General features: G+C 40.2%; 1 protein-coding gene across 1 annotated transcript; it reads left to right on the top strand.

The window, feature by feature from the left end:
* The first annotated feature begins 27 nt into the window (after positions 1-27).
* EAF1 (ELL associated factor 1) lies at positions 28-20,002 on the top strand. The gene is made up of 6 exons (XM_053941678.1): positions 28-130; positions 3,523-3,617; positions 6,959-7,095; positions 9,632-9,798; positions 16,241-16,471; positions 18,409-20,002. Exons 1-6 carry the CDS (start codon positions 28-30, stop codon positions 18,453-18,455), a joined length of 780 nt encoding a protein of 259 aa, XP_053797653.1. The 3' UTR covers positions 18,456-20,002.
* Positions 20,003-20,143: the final 141 nt, after the last annotated feature.

Below are 20,143 nucleotides of genomic sequence, written 5' to 3'. Positions count from 1 at the left end.
GGGAGCGTCCGGGCCGGGAGCGGGGCCATGAACGGCTCGGCGAACTCGTTGCTGGACAAGGAGGAGCACCCGCTGCAGCTGGGCGAGAGCTTCGAGCGGCGGCCCAAGGCCTCCTTCCACACCATCCGCTGTGAGCGCCTCCCCCGCGGCCGCCTCTTCCTCCCCGCTCGCGTCCCGTCCCCCGGCTGCGCTGCTCCTTCTGCCGCGCCCACCCCGCTGCTCTCCTCGCCTCCTTCGCTCCGCCATCGCGGGGCTTCGTCCCCACTCAGCGCCCTTCTTACTCGCTGCCCTCCTGCCCCCTCATCGCCCGTCTCCCCGCTTCCCTCCTATCCCCTTCAGCGCCCTGCTCCCCCCCTTTCCCTGCTGCCCTTCCAGCACCCGTCTCCCCCCTTTCCCGCTCCCTCGGCCCCCGTCTTTCCTCTCCACGAGTGTTCTCCCCACAGAGGGGTCCAGCCCAGGAAGAAGGGGAAGGTGGATGCTGGCGGGGAGGGGGTTTGAGCGAGGCAGGCCAAGGCGAAAGGAACAGCTTTAGAAAGTTTGTCATTAATCGCTTGGAAGCACGATGAGTTCCCACCGTAAGTCGGTGGCTTTGCGATCTTATTTTGCTCTCTTTGTGGCACTTAACTGCAGGACAGGTCCCACCGTAGGCCCGGCCTGGAGACGCAGCCGGAGCATCCAGAGATGGGTTTTTAACTGGGTGTTTTCCCGATGAAGCAATGTGTAGCCCAGCAGACCTGTCCCTGGCTGTCCTGACTCCAGCCAGCTTTTCCCATCGCAGAAGAGCAAGCAGAAGGGACTCAGACACTTACAGTAATGCCTAACAAGTGCAAGATAGATCCTGAGATAGATCGTTTTGAAGAGAAACTCACTGTATTCCCATAATTGAGTTCTGTGTGGCAAGAAATCTGAGCCAAACAAGTCCAGTTTTTATTACTAAAATGACTGGTAAACCATCAAAAGTAAATAATACTAAACTTACAATTTAGTAGTTTTCTGTGAAAGTGGGGAAATTATACAGACAACAGTAGGATATTTTGGTTTATGATGCACAAATACAGGCCTGGTCTCATTGCCCATATTCATACACCACAAATAGTAGTTTCAGTGATACTGGTCACCCAAGCGCCTGATCCTGTGTGAATTGAACCCAAGCCAAATCTACGTGGAAATATACATGATTTCTAGAATGGAAAGTGCTTCAATAACCAATTTCCTAAGGAATTGCAAAGCCAAAGCTCTTCAGACTACAACTGGAAGAATGCAGTTTTATTTCAGAAGATCTTTCTGAATGCTCTATTTTCCATCTGTGACTTTTAAATGAGATTTCTTCATTGTCCTGTCATATTTTTTCCCCTAACTGTTGTTCTGGAATGATTTATCTATTTATATTATATTACTGCCAGAATGATTTATCTATTTATATTATATTATTGCCATAATCCTCTTCACACAAACTACAATGAGAGGATTTTGGAGGCTACATTTGTTTCGACCTTAAGATACTTCATTCCTGTACTGAGAAACGGGATTATCCTTGGAAAACACACCTTGAAAACACTTGATTTTTGGGAAAAGAGCTGTGGGTATATTTGGAGGGAAATATGTTCTCTCAATCTACATGAGGATAAGCCAGGCACGTGCTAACAAAATGAAAACAATTAGTTGAATGTTTGTTTAAAGTAACTCTATATTGCTGTGCCTAAGAAAGAAGTCTGGTAGTGATATTCCTTTTAAGTTGGTGACTGTGCTGTTGAAACTCTTGATCCTGTTTTGGCAGACACTACCTCTTGTACAGCTGGTTCATTTTATTTAGCAAGCTTGCACATAAAGTAGGTGGGAAACAATAGCTAGAAACAGATTGCTCAGATGAAATTGAAGGCTATGATTTGATCTGGCAGTTAAGGCATGAGGATTAAGTCAAGTGTGTCTGATTCTGCTTGTTGTGCTGTCAAAGTAAAACTCAATTAAACATTAGCATCCTCTTAATGAGAATTTATTACAAGCCAGAGTTTGGAGTTTTTTCCCCTGCAAATGTGTTTTTCGTAGTGAAATTATGTTTTAAATTTGTTCTGAGGTATTAATTTCATAACTAATGTGGTAATTAAAAGCCTTGATCGTGAATATAATTGCATCTCTTCAGATGCAGGGATGCTAGAGTTGAATGCAGGCTTCTTATGAAAACAAACACAAAGCAAAAAAAAAAAATCACACATATCTGTGTGATTTTATTTCAATTTGTCTAAATCCTCTCTTAAGATATTAGAGGTTCTGATAGGTTTTTTTCTGTTATTTTATAGCTCACCAGCACAACAGAATAACAAGGAGAAAATACTTTCAATTTAAAATGTTCTCGGTTCAAATGAATATATTAAACAGAAGTGCCTTGGTTGGGAGACAAAGCACTGTACAACAGAGCAAAAATACCTAAAACAAGTGTTAGTTCAAAGCCAATACAGTGCCTCCCCTTATTGATGCTTTCTGTCCACAGTGGCTTTGGACCAGCATGAAGCTGCTGTAGTAAGATCAGCACCTCTTTCTTTCCTCATAAGTAAGAGCTGAGATCTCCACCCATGTGGAGCTTTTAGCACTATTGTGGAGGCGAGATGGCTGTTAGAGAGCCTGAAATATCAGTAAGACTAAACGAGCGGGTGTCTGCTGGGGTAGGCAGAGATGTTAAGAGTGCCGTGACCTTCCCAGAGAAGTTTGTTTAAAAAGACGCCCTGGGTGCACAGGCACGACTCGCTCTTGCTGAGTGATTTCAGCCACGAGTGATGCAGAAGGAAGGGACAGAAATCTTTGTATGGGATTCTACAGAGGGTCTTTTAGCTCTTACTGCAAAGGGGTTCAGGCACAAAGAACTCCCTCAGGCAGGGAGAGCAGGGGTTTATACAGGGATAGTGAGGGGTGGGGCAGAACATCAGAACGAATGAGATGTGGGCACAGGGACCGAACAAAGGGGAAGGGCCGATGGGATACACAGAATCAACATGTGGCAACAATGCATTCTGGGGGAAGCTTTTTCCTCACCATGACCGCGAGGTTGTTGCTTAAGGCTTGTCCCTCCAGGGACAGCTTCTCCTCAGCCGGTTTACCTCCACAAGTGTCATTAAATTAGTGTTTGTCCCAGAGGAGTCCTCAGGTTTGCAATTGGCAACAGCTAAGCAGAGCCCAGGGTTTTGGAAGTTGTTACTCTCTTGAGTTTGGTGCAGTTTTGCACTTGCCTGTAAAACCAAGTGCCACTCAAAGCCTGGGGTTTGGAGAAGTCTGCTTTTGGTGTTCAAACACAAGATCTAGAACATTATTTCCATTTTGAAAAGGAAGTTCAGAATACAGTACCACCCCATGACTGGGTTGCTATGTGTAGACACAATGTACTGGTGTGTTATTCCACCCCTGCTGTAAACACTAGTGGGTGATTTACCATTCCCTATAATCACAGTAAATGTATGGTGGCTCTTTGCAGGGCACGTTGATGCTTCTGGACACTCTAGCAAATGTAATCACAATTGTTTTCCTCTTTAGATGATTTTAAGCCAGCATCGATTGATACGTCTTGTGAGGGGGACCTCCAAGTGGGTAAAGGAGATGATGTTACCATCACTTTGCCACATATTCCAGTAAGTCTGTTATATATGTCTCCCTCTTTACTCTCCAACAAATTTGCAGTGTTGTTACAGTCTAATGTAAATGCTATTTTCACTTTCTTTATTAATACTATGGGTTCAATATTTAAGCAGCCGGACTTGTAGTTTGTTACCTTAGGAAACGACTGTACGGGTTATATTTGTATGGTTGCCAAATTGTTCTTTACTTTTTATTCCTTCCTTCCTACTCTTCCTTGAGAGACAAGGAGACTTTTACTGTTAGCTGAAGCTGTACACCTGGTTCCCATCCATTTTTACTGCTATGTCTTGCTGAAGAAAGGCAATGTGATTTGGGCTTCAGTCAAGGCTGGATGTTCAGAACCCACAGGCAGACCTGTAAGCATGTTCCTGCCCATACTCAAACATGTACAGATAGGGCATAGAGGGTTCCCTGCCTTTAGCTTTATCAGTGGAAGCAAGGGGACAGTCCTGGTGAGTGGCCATGAGGTAGTTTCCCATCCACTTCCTTCCCTAATGATGCCATAAAGATCTACTGTGTGAGGATGATGGTCAAACAGCAATAAAACAAGTGATCAATCTGTTTATAGGTGCAGCTGGTTTGTAATTGAAGATTCAGGGGTTTCCTTACCAAAACAAAAGAAAGTGCTTGTGTGCTGGAACTGGATTTGTTTATTAGCTGAAGTTAATGCTAGGTGTCAAACCAATAAACCAGAATTCACAGACATCAATGGGTCTGGTAGCTGCAGGGGGCACAGTCAGTTTGGAAGCTGTGTGTCAGATCCTTTTGGTATTGTTCTTCCCAGCATGCCCGTGGTTTTAATTGGTAGGTGATGGTACTGTGATAATTCTCACCGAATGAAGCTGTAGCCTGCTTCACCCTGCTCCTGTTCATTATATGGCTTTGGTCACCTTCAGTGCTGCAGCAGGTCACATACTGGGTTTTGCCTATAGAAATGATGAGCGTGGTAGTGCTATTGGAGAGCAGGAGGTAACAGCACAACTAACAGCAGCATTCATCTTGGATTAATTGGAAATAGTGTTGCTCATTCATTTTTTTTTTTTGTGTTGAGCAGTATCACTTGTAATGTTCCTTCCCAAATCTCTGTACTGAAGAGCTTAATTTGATTCTCTTCTCCTCAGTATAAACAGCCTTGAGTTCACGATATTCTCCAAAGGCTGAGGCAGCCAGGCCACTCTGTGTATGTTGTTCCAAGGCAGTGCTGCCTGTGTTCTAAACAGAGAGCTGGAAAATACTTGGCATACTGAAAAAGAATTAGAGGTTTTGAGATAGTTTCATCCTGACAAGTTTCACTGAATTTCTTGGATGCTGCTTTACTTCCCAGTTGTCCAGCAATTGGATAGGATTCAAATTCCAAATTGAGGTTTTCTTTTTGAAATTGCCTAATCCCTGAGAATATCTCTGATAATTTGTTTGGTGGAAATATTTTGGTGTCTCTTGCAGCCTGGATAAATTGAAGTACTATTTCTACAAATGGATTTAGTGACTTTAATACTTGAAAAACAGTTTGGATTGGGGAAGGGAAAATTTCTGCTTGTTAGACTACTACAGAAGAAGATCATAGAATATAATGAGTTGGAAGGGTCCCCAAAAGGATCATCAAAGTCCAGCTCCTAACCCTGCACAGAACAATCTCAAGAGTTACATCATGTGCCTGAAAGTGTTGTCCAAGTGCTTCTTGAACTCTTGTCAGGCAAAAAATCCTCCCAGGTGAAAACAGTTCCTGTGCTGTAATCAGCAAAATCTGTAAGCCACTCTTACTTAGGCACTAACATAAACCCTAAACATTTAGTTTTAAGTAGAAGAGTGGGACTTGCTTAAGCACTTACATTTCTACTTACTGTTTAGCCAAAATCACAGCCTTTGCTGCATTAGGAGGCTTCTGGGTAGCAGAATGGTAGCCAACAAACTTTGATCAATTTTCATTATGTTTGTGCATTATATGTTTCCTGGCTTAGTTGTCAACAGCAAGCAGGATTTGACTTCAAGCTTTCTTTTTACTCTCTTAAATGTTGCTTTCCTCTCTTAAACATAGGAATGATAAAAATGTAACATGCCTTTGAAGACTAGACTTTCTTGAGACGTCCTTTCTGAATCGTATTTCTGAATCTCTCTTACTGTGTCTTTGTTAGGAACTCAGATTTTTCACACTTACTGTTCAGAACCCATTTTAAATTCAAATATATTCTATCTGTTAGCAACATGGAGAATAGGAATTGCTTTCAGAGTAGTTAAATTGTGATTGTTCATTTTTGCTACTCAGAATTATATATAGGAGAGTGCAGGGATTTCATTTGCTCCCAGATTTTGGTTGCTTTCCTACAGTATGTGCAAAGGCGCATATGAATAAACATTTATTTTTAAAACCAAATTATTTTATACATTATCTACACATTACAGAGAAGCCTGAGAATGTTTCATAGCTGAGAACATAACCCCTTGAGTAACAGCTTTTTTGACATGGCCAGGTGTGTATCCATGCTATTATGTGCAGATGGACCATGGATTCAGCTGGCTGTAACATCAAAACCAGGTGTATGAGCCAGGCTGTGCATGCATGCAGTACAGCTGAGCATAATCTCAGCATTACCAGTTAGCCAGTGTGCACCACTACATTAATTTTTTGTCTTTTTGCTTCTCAGTCTAAGCCTTTAGACTTTTAAGGCTCTGTGCAGCACTGTGTGGTCTTGGGGACTTTCTGGAAGGCATCAAAATATCCCGTTTGCCTTTGAGAAGACATTTCAGTATAATTTCATGGGCATATGCATGCTAATCTGACTTTGAAGAAGGCAGCTGCTCTTACATAGTTTTTAAGTGACAGTTGATTGTAATCCACTGTGAAAATACTGCCATATATATTTATGTAAAATACATGGTGCAGTTTAAATTATTTTTCAATTGACCACATATTTCCTTGGGCAATAGTTCTGCTACACAAATAATTAGAACTTTATTTCTTATCCAAACCCATGATTTCCAGGGCAGAAACGTCAAGAAGATATCTGATACTTGTCAGGGACAGCTATGCAAATTTAGTTACGCTGCCATTTTGGGAATGAGAACTGTAAATAAAGGCAGCCATGGCAAAGATGTTTTGTCACTACAGAGACACTTAAAATGATGAAAGGCATAATATTGCTGTGAGGAAATGTCTGATTTACTGCACATTTTCTCTGTATTTCTTTCTTCATGAATGAGTATTTTCTGTAGGAACTAAACATTAAGTGCTTAGCCTCTTTTTCAGAACAACACATCTATTCTTTCCTCTTAGTATTCATAAATTTTTGGACAGTGTAATATAACTAAACAAATATGTGCTCTTTCTTTGTACCAGGGTTCAACTCCACCAATGACTGTCTTTAAAGGAAATAAAAGGCCATATCAGAAGGATTGTGTGCTTATTATCAATCATGACACTGGGGAATATGTGCTGGAAAAACTTAGTAGCAGCATTCAAGTCAAGAAAACAAGGTAAAGCTGGGGACAGGGTTCTTGATAAGATTAATTATTGCTGAAGTTTCTTATTAAGGCTGGGTTTTGAAACAGACTGGGTTTTGAAACAGAACTCTTATATTTTGTAGTGATGTTTAATTACTAAGCCTTAGCTTTACATGGCCAATTATCATGCCTAAAAATGCAAATAGGAGTATGAATCCAAGAGTAAAGAATTTGTAAATTCTCCACAGCTGAAATGACATAATTATAGTTTGCAGTGAAACACCTGTGATGATTTGAGGCTTTAGACACTGGCTGAAGGATGGGATGTGTTTCAAGAATCTCTAGTTAGCCAAAAAAAACCATGAAAATATTAGACTGTCAAAAGGATTATTGGACTTTCTAGGTTTGTTTCCTGCAGCTTCCTGTGGGAGTCACGATGTTTCAATAACATAATCTTAGGGAACAAGCAACACTCATTCCCATATTGGATAAGCAATATATTAAATGGAACACAAGTACAAAGCCTCCAGCTGGTGAAGGTGGGCAGAGCTGTAAAAATAATGGTTATGGTGTTTTACCTAGAAGAATTGATGAAGCCAGAAATCCTTTCTGACCCAGTGCTCTCTCCACTGCACAAATGCTACAAAGTATGCAGCTGGAAAGTTTTTAGCAGTACCTGAAGTGTCTGGATCTTTCAGCATCACTAAATCACAGGTTGACACCTGAAGAGAATGTAGTCATTAAAATGTCTTGTGAAGAAGAAACTCTTACATAAGTTTAGAAGTTTTACATTACAAAACACTTTGTTGCAGCATAGAACCCTTAGCTGCTAAAACTACTAGAAATGTGGGTTGCAGCTCATCAGTAGTTGGCTGGGTGTTTGCCAGGAACACCTTGAGTTCAAGGTAAATGGACTGTAACCCTCTTCTGAATCAGTGATGTGAAAATTCATCCATGTAGCATTAATCTTGTCCAGTGGATATGAGCACATCAGAGATGAGATTTGAATTCCCAATTTCAGTTCTGCTGGGCTTTGTCCAGGTGAAGCTTAAATCAGAAGGGAGCAAGTATGTGCAGGAGGGCCTGAGTTCTGTGAGGTGTTTGGTTGCACTGAGTTCTGAGTCTGGTGTGGGGAAAAATACTTCCATTTTTCTTGGACAGAGGGAGGGTAATAAAAAATTTGGGGACCCCTGTTTTGATGAATAGTGCTTTGCAAAGTCATTGATTTTCTATATCAGAAGTTCCTTATATTTTCCATGGCTGCTCTGATCTTTAATGACCTGTTGATACTATGTGGGAACAGGGCTTTTAGTGTTAATACCTTGATGACAGTCACAGGGGAGTAAGCGAACTTACTCCACATAAAACCATGTGTAGTTCCAAGAGCATAATTAATACTAGAAATCTCTGACTTTTACTTTCCACTTGATAACAGTGAGTATCTTCCCAACTCCTCACTTCTGCTGTAGATGGACTGTAAGCTGCATTAATGTGGTATCCAACAGCTGCATGTCACTGATGAATGAAGAGGGGGTTCTGTGTGAGGCTGAATCTAGAGTTCACTGAGGCACAGAGATAGCCCAGTAAATGCTCCATATATCAGCTTTGGTACCACAGGTGGTTTAGGTGAATTCCCAGGAAGTTCAACATGGGCTAGTTTAACTTATCTCACGGTTTCCACACACAAAGTGTAACACTGCTGAACTGGGACCCTCCTAGAACAGAAACTGAGCTCTAAGATCCACAACCTGCTTCTGTGCTGCACTGCACAAAGCCATAACCCCAAAGGCTTTGCTGCTATGCAATAAATATACCACACCCTTTAACCTTATTATGGTGTACTGTAAAGGAACCTACTTTGGGTTGGTGATTGGTTTTTTAGGTTTCTTTTTCTGCCAAGGGTATTGACTGTTCTGCAATCTCAGTCACATCATGAGTTCAGTAAAAGGCAGAAATACCTGGTTTGAACTGAACAGGTTGGCAGAGTGTTATTCTGGGGACTACTTTCCACTAAGGAAACAGCTTAAACTGTTTTGAAGGGCTAACAGCAAATGGATAAAACCCAGGAATTAAATGCTTGTATGCTGTACTTAGCAGTAAGAATGATTATTCTAGTGAAGTTGACCTCTAAGATAGTTCCGTTTGAGATTATTTAATTGCAAGTGAGAAAATTATTTCTTTTGCTGTGATTATTTTAAGCAGGATTTTATTGTGAATGGATTTGTAGCTACTTTAAATTACTATGATTGATTATTCTTTTTTTAAAAATACAAATACTAATTGCTAAATTAAAGCCTTCATTGTTGTTCAAGTAGAGAATTTGGCACCACTGAACCACATCTGGATTTGAAAATACATTTTGTAAGGATGTTGCAGTGTAGTTGTATATGAGTCTTTGTTATTGAAAGTAAGTGTTGCATACAGAAAGCTGTAATTCAGTCTTCATCTTTGTAAAACAAATTAGAGATCTATACAAAAGGAAGTCACAGATGATGCATTAGCACAAGGATATTGAAAAAGCTGGACATAGTTGCACGGTACCACTAAATGTGTCTGGTTGTTTCTTCAGAGCAGAGGGCAGCAGTAAGATCCAAGCCCGAATAGAGCAACAGTCTGCCCGAGCATCTCAGCCTCCTTCACAGTTCAGAGCCCCAACCAAGCCAGCAGTTGGACCTAAAACTTCTCCTTTGAAGGATAATCCTTCACCAGAGCCCCAGCTGGACGATATTAAGAGAGGTAAAGTTGTTGTAGTTGCTTTGTCTTTCTTCTTTATAATAAAAACAATGGCTGTGCAATTTCTAAAAACATTCAGGGATTAAAAGATGGTACTTGACAGCTGTATTGACTTCTTTATATCTTGTTTCTTTATTCATCTTAGTAAAGTGATTATTTGTTCTCTTCTACTGGAATAGATATTTATACTGCCATCTTCTCTGGCATAAGAAAACTTCCTCTTTCTGGATTATTTTCTCTCTTCCAAAGTATTTCTCTGTTTGGAAAAGAAGAAAAGAAATTAATGTGAATTCAGAAACCTGTAGCTCAGTGCTGGACCAATTGTATGGATGTCCTAGGCCACCACAGCAGCAGTAACAAAGCGTAATGGTCCAAGGTCTCCTTATGCAGTCAAGTCACTTGGAGAAAGTTACCCTGCACTGAGTAAGGTTGGTGGGATGGAAGGGCTAGGCAGCTGTGTTCCCAGTACAAGACAAGCTTGCACCATGCCAAGCAATGCTAGTTGTGAAGAATGAGAGAGTGAACAAACCTGCAGCTTACCCTCTTCCACAACCACTCCTTTGCAGCATTGACACACATGCCATATGGCTGCTAAACTTCTATTTAAAAAGTACCTTAAAGGAATGATTGGCTCAACTCACTCTTCTGCTCAGGCAGTGCTTTGTCTTAGTGTTCTACTGTGCGTAGGATGCACTTTCTTTTCCTACTGGTGTGATACCTGTTTTTGCTGTGGATAATACAGTCAGGATAAGGAAGACTTAAAATTTTTGTTTGGTTCTTCTCTGGCACCGACACCAGACACAATTATTTTATTTTAAGCTCATTCTTTCTGTCTGTTTTTTTTTTTTCTGGGTTTCTTTCTCTTTTTTTCTCTGTCCCACATAGCTATTTTTGTCTGTAGACTTAGCCTGTGTTAATTGCCCAGATGAAGGTAATTACTCAGCAGGATATTTTTTCAGTTCATGGTAGTCACTAGGTGACATTTTTGCTGCTAAGCTATGTGTTTGCATAGGTGCTGACTGGTCTCACTTTTCTGCAGCAGTAGTGTTTTCAATATTTGGATGCTGGTCAGCAGCCAGAATCAACATCTGAGAGATTCTGTTAGCTACAGTTCCCTTAGCTGCATTGTTATTTTTATTTTCTGTATAATAGGTAAGGAAAAAGATAATAGGTGATATATCATTTTTTTAAATTAAATCAGTTCTGGATTTTAAATGTCTTTTCCTGTAGGGTGTAATAAGTTACTTAACCTTTGGGGCACTCTTTGGTATACATACAGCAATTTGTACACGTTGTATTACAGTAAAATAATTACATTTGTCTGAGGTGACACCTATTCTAAAAGATCATTTAATAGTGGTCTAAAGTATAAGTCACATTGTTCAAAGCTATCCTAATATTTCTTTGCCACCTGATAATCTTTTATATGAAAGTACCTCCAAATAAATAACCTGTGGGGTTTTGTTTCCAAAATCAATGGTTAGAGTACCTGACTGGTACCAAAAATAGGACTTTAATTTGGTGCTTTTTAGCAGGAGTTGTACAAAGCCCCAGAAGAACCAAAAGCTTGGGTTTCATTGGTTTTTGCTTACAGTCTATAACTTTTTCCAGCACTGATGATCTAGACTGTCAGCATTGCTGAACCATTTATATCAAAAGAACCTGCTTAAAAAAGGTATAATTAAATGGCACCATTCCACAATGAAATGTAGACAATGACCTATAAAAGCTGTAAGGTAGTCTGCAATCCTGTTATCTTCCCTTAATGTATGTATTTATGGACGCAGACTTGTAAGCTCTGAAGAGCCTGTGTTCTTTCCATTCAAGTAGTAGCTTTTGTTTTGGTTGAAGTACTTCCTCTGTACAAAAGAAAGATAAACAGAAAGCTGAAATTCTGTGGGTTTTGTTTAATGAACACAGGACAGAACGTAAAATTCCCAAAGGAGCTTCTTGAAAGGATCTCTGGCACTTTGACGCTCTCTTGCTTCCCGTATGCCCTACTTAAGGGTGTGGTGAGACACGCAGTCCTCATGATGTTTCACAGTAGTTTTAAGGTAACCTCAGTGCAGGTTTCTGCTTTCCCTGGTACCCTCAACTGTGCATTTTCACCGCTCCCTTACAGATGAGCTGGAAATGAGCTTTCAGGTAGGTCAGTTCTGTCCTAGTACACAGCTGTCCAAACAACAGTGTCTGAGGACAGAGTCAGAGCATCTGGGAATTGAACCAGTTCCTTCCTTCATGGACAGAGGCTTTTCAGAGGCTGTGTTGAGGGTTTTGCACAAGTGGAATCCTTTCCTCTTCAAGCTTCTATATTGTCCTTGTTCCTGAAGGGAGCATAGGAGAGGCTAGGAGCTTGTTCTTTTGAACACTCAGCTACATCTGATACATCTGAGACATCTGATAATGTCTCATTAAGCTGTGGATGTTTGCAGACATATACCACAATGCAGCCATTTATTTGCACAAAATAATTGACATTTATCAGACCTATTTGACCACAGCAGAAATGTTTTCAACAGCGTTGAAAACAGCATGCAACATATTGATATATGTCAATAATATTGAAAAATTACAGCATGCAATAATATTGACATGATTACAACATTTGAGAAAAAAACTCACATAAACATATTTCAGGTTTGAAGACTCAGTGCTTAAAAATCTGAGCAGATTTTATTTACCTGAAATGTAGTTGTGGTGTGTGAAGCTTATGCCATAGCACTGTGTTGTCTCTCAAGAACACCTCAATTGAATTTTCTGTACATCAGTGTAAAATACTGCCTCTTCTAGCTGCCATCTCCACATGCTCAGGGTAACAGTTGATTTCTCCACCTTGCATTCTATTATTAACAGTCAGTCTTCTGATACAGGCATTCAAACTTAACCCTCCCTAAAGCTGAATGACTTTTTTCTGGAAGTCCTTGGTATTCTTGCAGCCTAAGGTGAAGGCTTCAGTTAAAAAAAATCTGCCTAACCTATTGGAATTGAGAGAAGAAGTAGGAACACTTCTAAGGTATTTGATAGTGAATATATACAGAAGACAGCCCGGTTGAGAAAGGCTGTTCTGTTTGGATAATGATTTCTGACCTTGACTTTTTTTTTTTTTACTCTAAAACTTGCATTGCCTGCCAGTGTAAAACAGTCATTTTGTCTTGAAAGAAATTTTACAGCTGTAACATGAAATGTAGAGAAGTTAAGGTTCCCAAAGCAGTGTCAGCCTTTTCAGATAAAGTAGACTCAATTAAGGCAAGTATTCAAAACCGTACTGTATGGAAAGCTTTTTTAAAAGTAACTGCTGCACATCCTGACTCTTGTCATCTTTTAAACTATGAAGGTGCCTCAACATGAGGTGTTTGATCTTACAGCACAGAAAGATCGAGGAAAGGTCAAATTCTTTCGCTGTTCAGCTTAGAATATATGTACACATACACACACAACTATTTTAATTGGAAGCACCATAAGGAAATGTTTAACCCATATCTTCAGTACCTAGAACTGTACTAAACATAGCAGTCAAATGGGAAAATGCAAAATCGAACCGTCATAAAGCAGCCGTATTTTTCCTGTAAGGCTTTGATGTCATCATTGGCCTAGTCACTGACAGTGTGAGACAAAGAGTGTTTTGAGTAGAATTCCATAGTGGTCCTACTGAATTTCTCTTGACAGACTTCTAGTGGTGCAGCAGCCACCAGAACATTAGTGAAAACAATTGCTTTTCTCTCATCTGCTCGGATGTTTAAAATTCTAGGCTCAAGGAACAAGAGACAACAGAGATCTGAAGGGAAGCTGTCAGCCTGTAAGGAAAAAGTTGACTAGGAGATGGGCTTTGACCAAGTTTCTACCTGTGACCAGTGTCACTGATAACAGCCTTAACTTCCCACTCCTTGAAGCTTGTGATACTGGTTCTGTTTTGCCTTTTCTTGCCTCTGTTCAGCGTAGTGGGCTTTAGTACTACTTCCAAGGCATTCTCTCATTCCTTTCTCATAACCAAACCTCTTTTATGGGCTCTTAGTTTTCTGCTTCCCCAGCAGAAATCTCCCATTCTTCATTCTCACACTAATCTGCAATTCTGTTTAAAATTGGCCAGGCTAATCTTCCTTTCCCATTGGTCAGACAGCATCACTTCCTTCAGTGATCTCCTCACCTACCGTATCAAGTCCACGCTTCTTCTTCTTGCTTAGGTTTTTTTTTCCCCTAGTTCTTAGGGTTTTTTTTCCTAGTTCCTAGTTCAGTGTGTTTTTGTTTTAACTTTTCCTCTCACCACCAATGCCTAAGATCACTTGCCTTCTTCACTCTATTTTACATGTGGGCTCTATGTTCTCAGTTCCTGTGCCAACATTCTTCCATTTCATCCACAGACTCCAGCTCTGTAGGCATACATGTGTAATTCCCAGGCACTTGTCCTGTGTTAGACTTGTCCTGTAACAGACTGTGTTAGTCTGATGTATCTTTTTGCGGTATGGATTGTGATAGGTGATTGTGCTTGCTGCAATCCAGCATATTCTAACAATTTATTATAATCATTATAATTTGCAGCTAACAACTCCATTACTAGAAGAATGTAGAAATTTTACATCATTAAGCTGGGGCGGAAAAAGTTTAAACCTGGGCATTTTAAAGAGAAAGTACCCTTATTCCTGGTTACCTTTCCTTTAGCTTTCCCCCTCTTTAAATTCCTAGTCTTAAATACAACGAACATTTATCATTTGAAAGCCTCAATATGAGCAGGCTGAGAACAATGATTCACAGGTGCTCATTTGTTTGTGTATCAGACTCCAGGCCTGAAATGTATTTTTAAAGCCTGCAAGACTGTGTTGAGAGGCAATAAGGGAGAAAGATATTAACAGTACAAAGCAATATCTGTTGTTGGCCTGTTGAATCATATTTTCTTTCTCTTCCAATGGTCTCTTATGCTAAGTCTTCAAGCTGAAACAGTAGGTTTTACCTGGCATACTGGTAAACTGCAGAGAGCACAGATGGTATAGGCAGGGATCTAGATTTAGGAAATAAATTGGAGAAATGGCACTGCTATCCTTAAATACACAGCTGGAGTATAGTCATAGCACTTGAAATTGAGCTCTAAACCTTGAAAGTGAAAAATATGAAAAATAGTGATTTTAAATCTGGCAAAAGAAAACACAATTTCTCAAAGTAATACATGCTAAGCTAGAGGAATTGTCTCCAGCAAATATTGCGGAGGCTAAAACTTAGCTCTTACTCTTTATTTTAGGCAGCCCTAGGAAAATGAGTCTTATTAAAAAAGGGACTCTTGACACACATCTGACCTAACATGAATTACTCCCAGCATCAGTTCTCCACTTGTTCGGTAGGGGTGATAGTACCTCATCTCTCTCTTCTTTCATTCTTGTCCCTTTAGTCTGTGAGTTTCCAGGGCAAGCACTGAGTTCTAACCCTGTGGGTACAGTACTGCTAGCACAACAAAAGCCTAAATTTTAAGGGTTTCACATCCCATACTTAATATATGTGTGGATGTTGTTCTCTCATGGAAACCTGTCAAATGAACTGAGTCATTAGATACTCAGTCTTGTGGGTGGATACAAAGGAGTTGTCCTCTACTAGTGTTTAGGCCACTTATAATTATGACAAATTTAACAATGTTGTATAATTTGGGGTGACATACTTTAATAGCTCCTTCGTAACCTGTCATTAAGCCAGCAGTAGCTGTTGCTGATGAGGCTGTTATGGTGCTGTCGTGGTGTTCCAGTATTTCTTTGCACTGGAAATCTAAAGTGGGCAGTGTCTTGAGTTGTATAACGTCCTAGTTTCAGAGTAGTTTCATTATTTCCTGGCTACTTGTAAGCTCTATAGCAGGTTATGGTATTTCTGCCACTCCCCAGTATGTGAAAATTCTCAGCTATTCTCATCTATCTTACTGCAAAGTTATTTGATATCATCCATCTGCTTCTGAAGTTTGTTTACAATGGGCTGTGTGACAGTGCTGAAGCAGTTTCATACATTATCTGAAGTCAAGGCAGTTTCTGTTGTGATCATTTGCCCATGTCTATGTACCCACACCCCCAAACACCATTTTTTGTATTTTACAAAAGTCTAAATGTCACCAGCATTTAACAATTCAGATTTAGATTTCCTCAATCAGCTAATGTGCTTACTTTGTATGTAGACCATAGCCTGTCAGAAATAATGAAGCTGAAAGTGCTTTCAGGAGTGTGAAATATGCGAAGAATAATTGTAGAAGTGAAGGTTTTATGATAGTAACCTATGCTGTTGCTTTAAATTTAGGTACAGCAATAAGTAAAAAAGTTTTCAGGACTTTTTTGGTTCCCTTCCTGTCTCAATCTTTCATGTGAGATATTTTGGTGCAATAAACCATACATGACAAAACCATTGCATTTGCACATTCTTTTCCAAAATTCCATGGGGCCCTGTTTATGGTATCAACCAGATGAATTCCTTTTTATTTCAGAGCTGAGAGCAGAGGTTGAAATTATTGAGCAGATGAGCAGCAGCAGTGGAAGCAGCTCATCGGATTCAGAGAGCTCATCTGGGAGCGAAGATGAAAGCTCCAGCAGCGAGGGGGAAGAGCCAGCACATGTTTCCCCTTCCCAGCCACCACACCAGCAGTATAACAACAGGAATGCTGTTGCTAATGGCACCAGCAGGCCACAAGGAAGCAATCAGCTCATGAACACACTCCGTAAGTAAATGCTTGTGTCTTACCACTGGTGAAAGTTGATTATGACCACTCATTTACTTAGCATTTAGGCTAACTTCATGAAATGCCTTTTGCCAAATAGTAGTTCCAGGGAGTTACAGTGGCTGAAGTACATGGGCAGATTTTATGAACAGGGGGCTTAGACTTGTCTGAAGGTGTGGAGATCCTGTGGGCATCAGTGCAGTGGCCCCCATTGTCCCTGTTGGGTCTTGATTCAGGCTTCCAAGTAACCACTGGTGTGGGAGGATCTGGTGCACTGGAGGATGGGAATTATTTTCATGTGAATACACAGATTAAATGGGAATAGTGGGGTTGACACGTGTCAGTTAAAGGTCTGTAAAGAGCTGTGAACAGCTCAAGGCTGTCCTGGGTTCCTAAGTGCAGTCTCTGTGGTCTTCAGAGTATTGCTGTGTCAGCATATTTATTGTGTGGGTTTCAGCTGTTTTTCACAAATACCACATTTTGAAGGGAAATTTAAATTAAATTATGTTAAAATATTGCAGCTATGGTATTGCAAGCATTGAATCAGTACAGGCTCACTTCACCCTTTAAAAAGTGTCAGGAACATTTTTAAAGCATAGTTAAAGCATAGTTCTATCCCCTGAGACTCTCTCTCTGGGGACGTGGTGTGCATCTGTGTTGCTCTTTGCTTACACTACATTAGGTGTATTTTAAAATATTGCATTTGCAATTGCCTTAAATTGTTCTTAATTCCTCCTGAGGCATGTTTTCACACATCTCTTGGCACCCATTCATAGGGAACTGGTGGAGTCTGAATACAGATATGTGTAGGGTTTCCAGATTTGAGAAGATAAGTGTATTGTACAGACCACACGAAAAAGCCCTGCTGGAAAACTTAGAGGCCTGTCAGTCTTCCTCCCAGTAATGAAGGACTAAATGAAATCCAAAGTTCAGCAAAGTCATTAGGACTGTGTCCATTTGCCTGTTTCTAGTTGTGAGCAGCCTCCTCCTTGCTTCTCCACAACAGCAATACTGCATGGGTTTAATGATCTGAAGCCTCTGACTGCAGGAAATTCTGGGAACTACTAGGGTAGTTCTTCTTTTCATATAATGTTTTTCACCTTTGGGTTTAAAATACTTTTACTGTGGGGAGAATCACCCCTAACCCAAGTTCTTGTCTCGTAAAAGGGAAGAGGAGATGAAGAAATCCAGGGCATAGCTGTTGCATAGATGTCCTGCAGCTCTTTTGAGGGGAAGGCAGTGGGATATTGCTGGAAGAGTTAGGTTCAATAATCAGAACACAAGCATGATTCTTGCCCCTTTTTATCCCCTCCGTCTCACCAAATCGCAAGTGCTCTGCAAAACAGGATCAGAGCCAGTAGGTTTGATCCATATCTGGCCTTTCATCCAATCTCTGCACTTTGGAGGGCAGCTGTCACCTTCACAGCACGTGTCAGCTTAGTTCAGCCTTGAGTTGTGATGGCTTTAACAGTCCTTTTGGTTTATTGACATGTGGAGGCCTTGCCTTAGCTACCCAAATGGCCTTAAACAAAAAAAAAAAAAAAAAAAAATCTGTTTCTAAAGGGTAAAGAAAGCCAAGGAGTTCCCCAATGCCTTGTCCTAGAGCCATATATGGGAGCTTTGGTGGGTGAGACTGTGGAATGCTTTCTGCAGCTGCTAGCATAGAGAGGGCTGTTGTCCCACCAGGGAGCACCTTTGGTGGCTCTAGAGACAAGGATGCTTGGTTTGGCCTGAATCCAGCTGTATATTAGCCCCATGCAGCTCTTGATGTTCTTGGGCAGTTTCATTAAATCACAGATGATGTTTGCTTTCATTTCATGTGTTATTCTTATTTAAATCTTCCAGTGTAAATGTGACTGTTCTTTGGTTTGATTGCCATGAAATGTGAATTAACGCCTACTCACTTGTTGTGTTTTGTTGGTTTTTGTTTTCCATAGGAAATGACTTACAGTTGAGTGAATCTGGGAGTGACAGTGATGACTAGAGGCTGAGCTTTTGCTGTTTCTGTTACATATACATGAAGAACTAATTTACCTTGAAGTGATCCTATTGCTTATGGAGAGGAGCTGGCACAGAGATGGTTCCATGTGTGGAATTTTAATAGAAGAAATCTATAGCCCTACAAAATAACAGATGTTGAGGACTGCTTTACTGTGTGAATTAAGTGTATATATTGTGTATATTCTTCTTCTGCTGAAGTTTTGAGTAGATATGTACAGTGAGTGAGCCAATGTATGTTTCTGTCCACCATCTGTAAGTTTAACATGTAATTATGTGAGGTCACCTAGAAATTTCTTGTTTGTAAGATAGGTTCAGCACATCATGACTTTGTTGGGGGACTTCTGTATATATAGTGAGCATGTGCCTACAATGAGTTTAAAAAAACATGCAGGAGCTAGTGTGTGCACTGAAGTGGGACTGCCATAAATTAAGTTTCAATACTAAATTGATTTCTTTGGTTTGGGACTTTTCTAATGCCTTTTTATTGCTATTTATGGTTGATTTAATAGACCGACTTTTAAACAGTTGGAAAATAGGAATGATTAAACCATGTTCGTCACAAACCTTGCTGCATCAGTGCCTTATAAGCAGGTTTTTTTAAATAGTGCTTCAATTCCTGCCACCTTCCCTGTAGGGAGTAACACTGAAACTTCCTCAGATTGCTTCTGCAAACAAGAGCTGGGTGTCACATACAGCCTGCTGTGCTCTGAGGGCAGTGACTCTAGCAAGATAAAAGACACACAGCAATCACCTAAACTCATCCAAGTAAGAATCAGATAAGCATTCTCTTTACAAACTGAAGGGTCTCATTTAACTCAGACATTCAGACCTAGTCTTCAGAAATACTTAAAAGCCCAGCTACTAGTGACATTGCAATGCCACAAATGCAAAATATTTGACTTTCTGAAATTCTAAGACTGGAACCTTCTTTGCAGTTTCCCAGAGAATGCAAAAATGCATCTCTCCCACCACATTTGTAAAGGTAGACTTTAGTCCATATTGTTCATTGGACAAGACCTCTTTGTGCTTGGCAGGAGTACACAGAACATGAAATATTTGCCAAGGGTGAAATTCACCCCTGTTTAAAGGGTGCTTAGTTGGATTATCATTAACTTTTTTGCTCACATGGAATATTAGTGCCATAGGCAGGCTCTTGTGACTTTTTAAAATCAAAATTCCGCTCACATAGGACAAATTGCACCTTAGTTGTGGTGTAATCCTGGGGAATGGGAAGCTGAATCAGATGCCTCTCCATTCTCAGATGTCTGCTTTGCACTGCTCTCATCTGTCAGTTTGTGTTTTAACTCCTGTTTGTTTACTGAGCTCTGTCATTTTTTTAACATATTGAAGAGCAAGGGGACATTTGAAGGGAGATTTTATTAAATGGTTTATTTTTTTGCATTAGATACATATTTAGGCATATTTTTGCATTATTGTACATACATTAAAAATACTTGTTTTTTTAAATTGTTTTGTGATGTAGGTATGTATTTTAATGGACAATTATGAAATATACTTGATGAAAAGCCACGATTGCTCTTAGGTTTTTTTTTTCTGTTCTCTTTCTTTTTTCCTGTTCTCCCTCTAACAGTAAAAATGGTCTGTTTTACAAGATTATACCAATTTGGGATTTCACACTTTAGTACAGGAGATCTGCATGGTATGGTTTGC

This window comes from Vidua chalybeata, chromosome 1, assembly GCF_026979565.1.
Source record: "Vidua chalybeata isolate OUT-0048 chromosome 1, bVidCha1 merged haplotype, whole genome shotgun sequence".
Lineage (NCBI taxonomy): Eukaryota > Metazoa > Chordata > Aves > Passeriformes > Viduidae > Vidua > Vidua chalybeata.
This window is presented reverse-complemented; position numbering and strand designations above follow the sequence as displayed.

Coding starts and splice junctions, on each gene's coding strand:
- EAF1 (XM_053941678.1), top strand. CDS start 28: ATGAACGGCTCGGCGAACTCGTTGCTGGACAAGGAGGAGCACCCGCTG. Junction 3,618..6,958: donor TCACTTTGCCACATATTCCA/GTAAGTCTGTTA, acceptor TCTTTGTACCAG/GGTTCAACTCCACCAATGAC. Junction 9,799..16,240: donor GCTGGACGATATTAAGAGAG/GTAAAGTTGTTG, acceptor TTTTTATTTCAG/AGCTGAGAGCAGAGGTTGAA.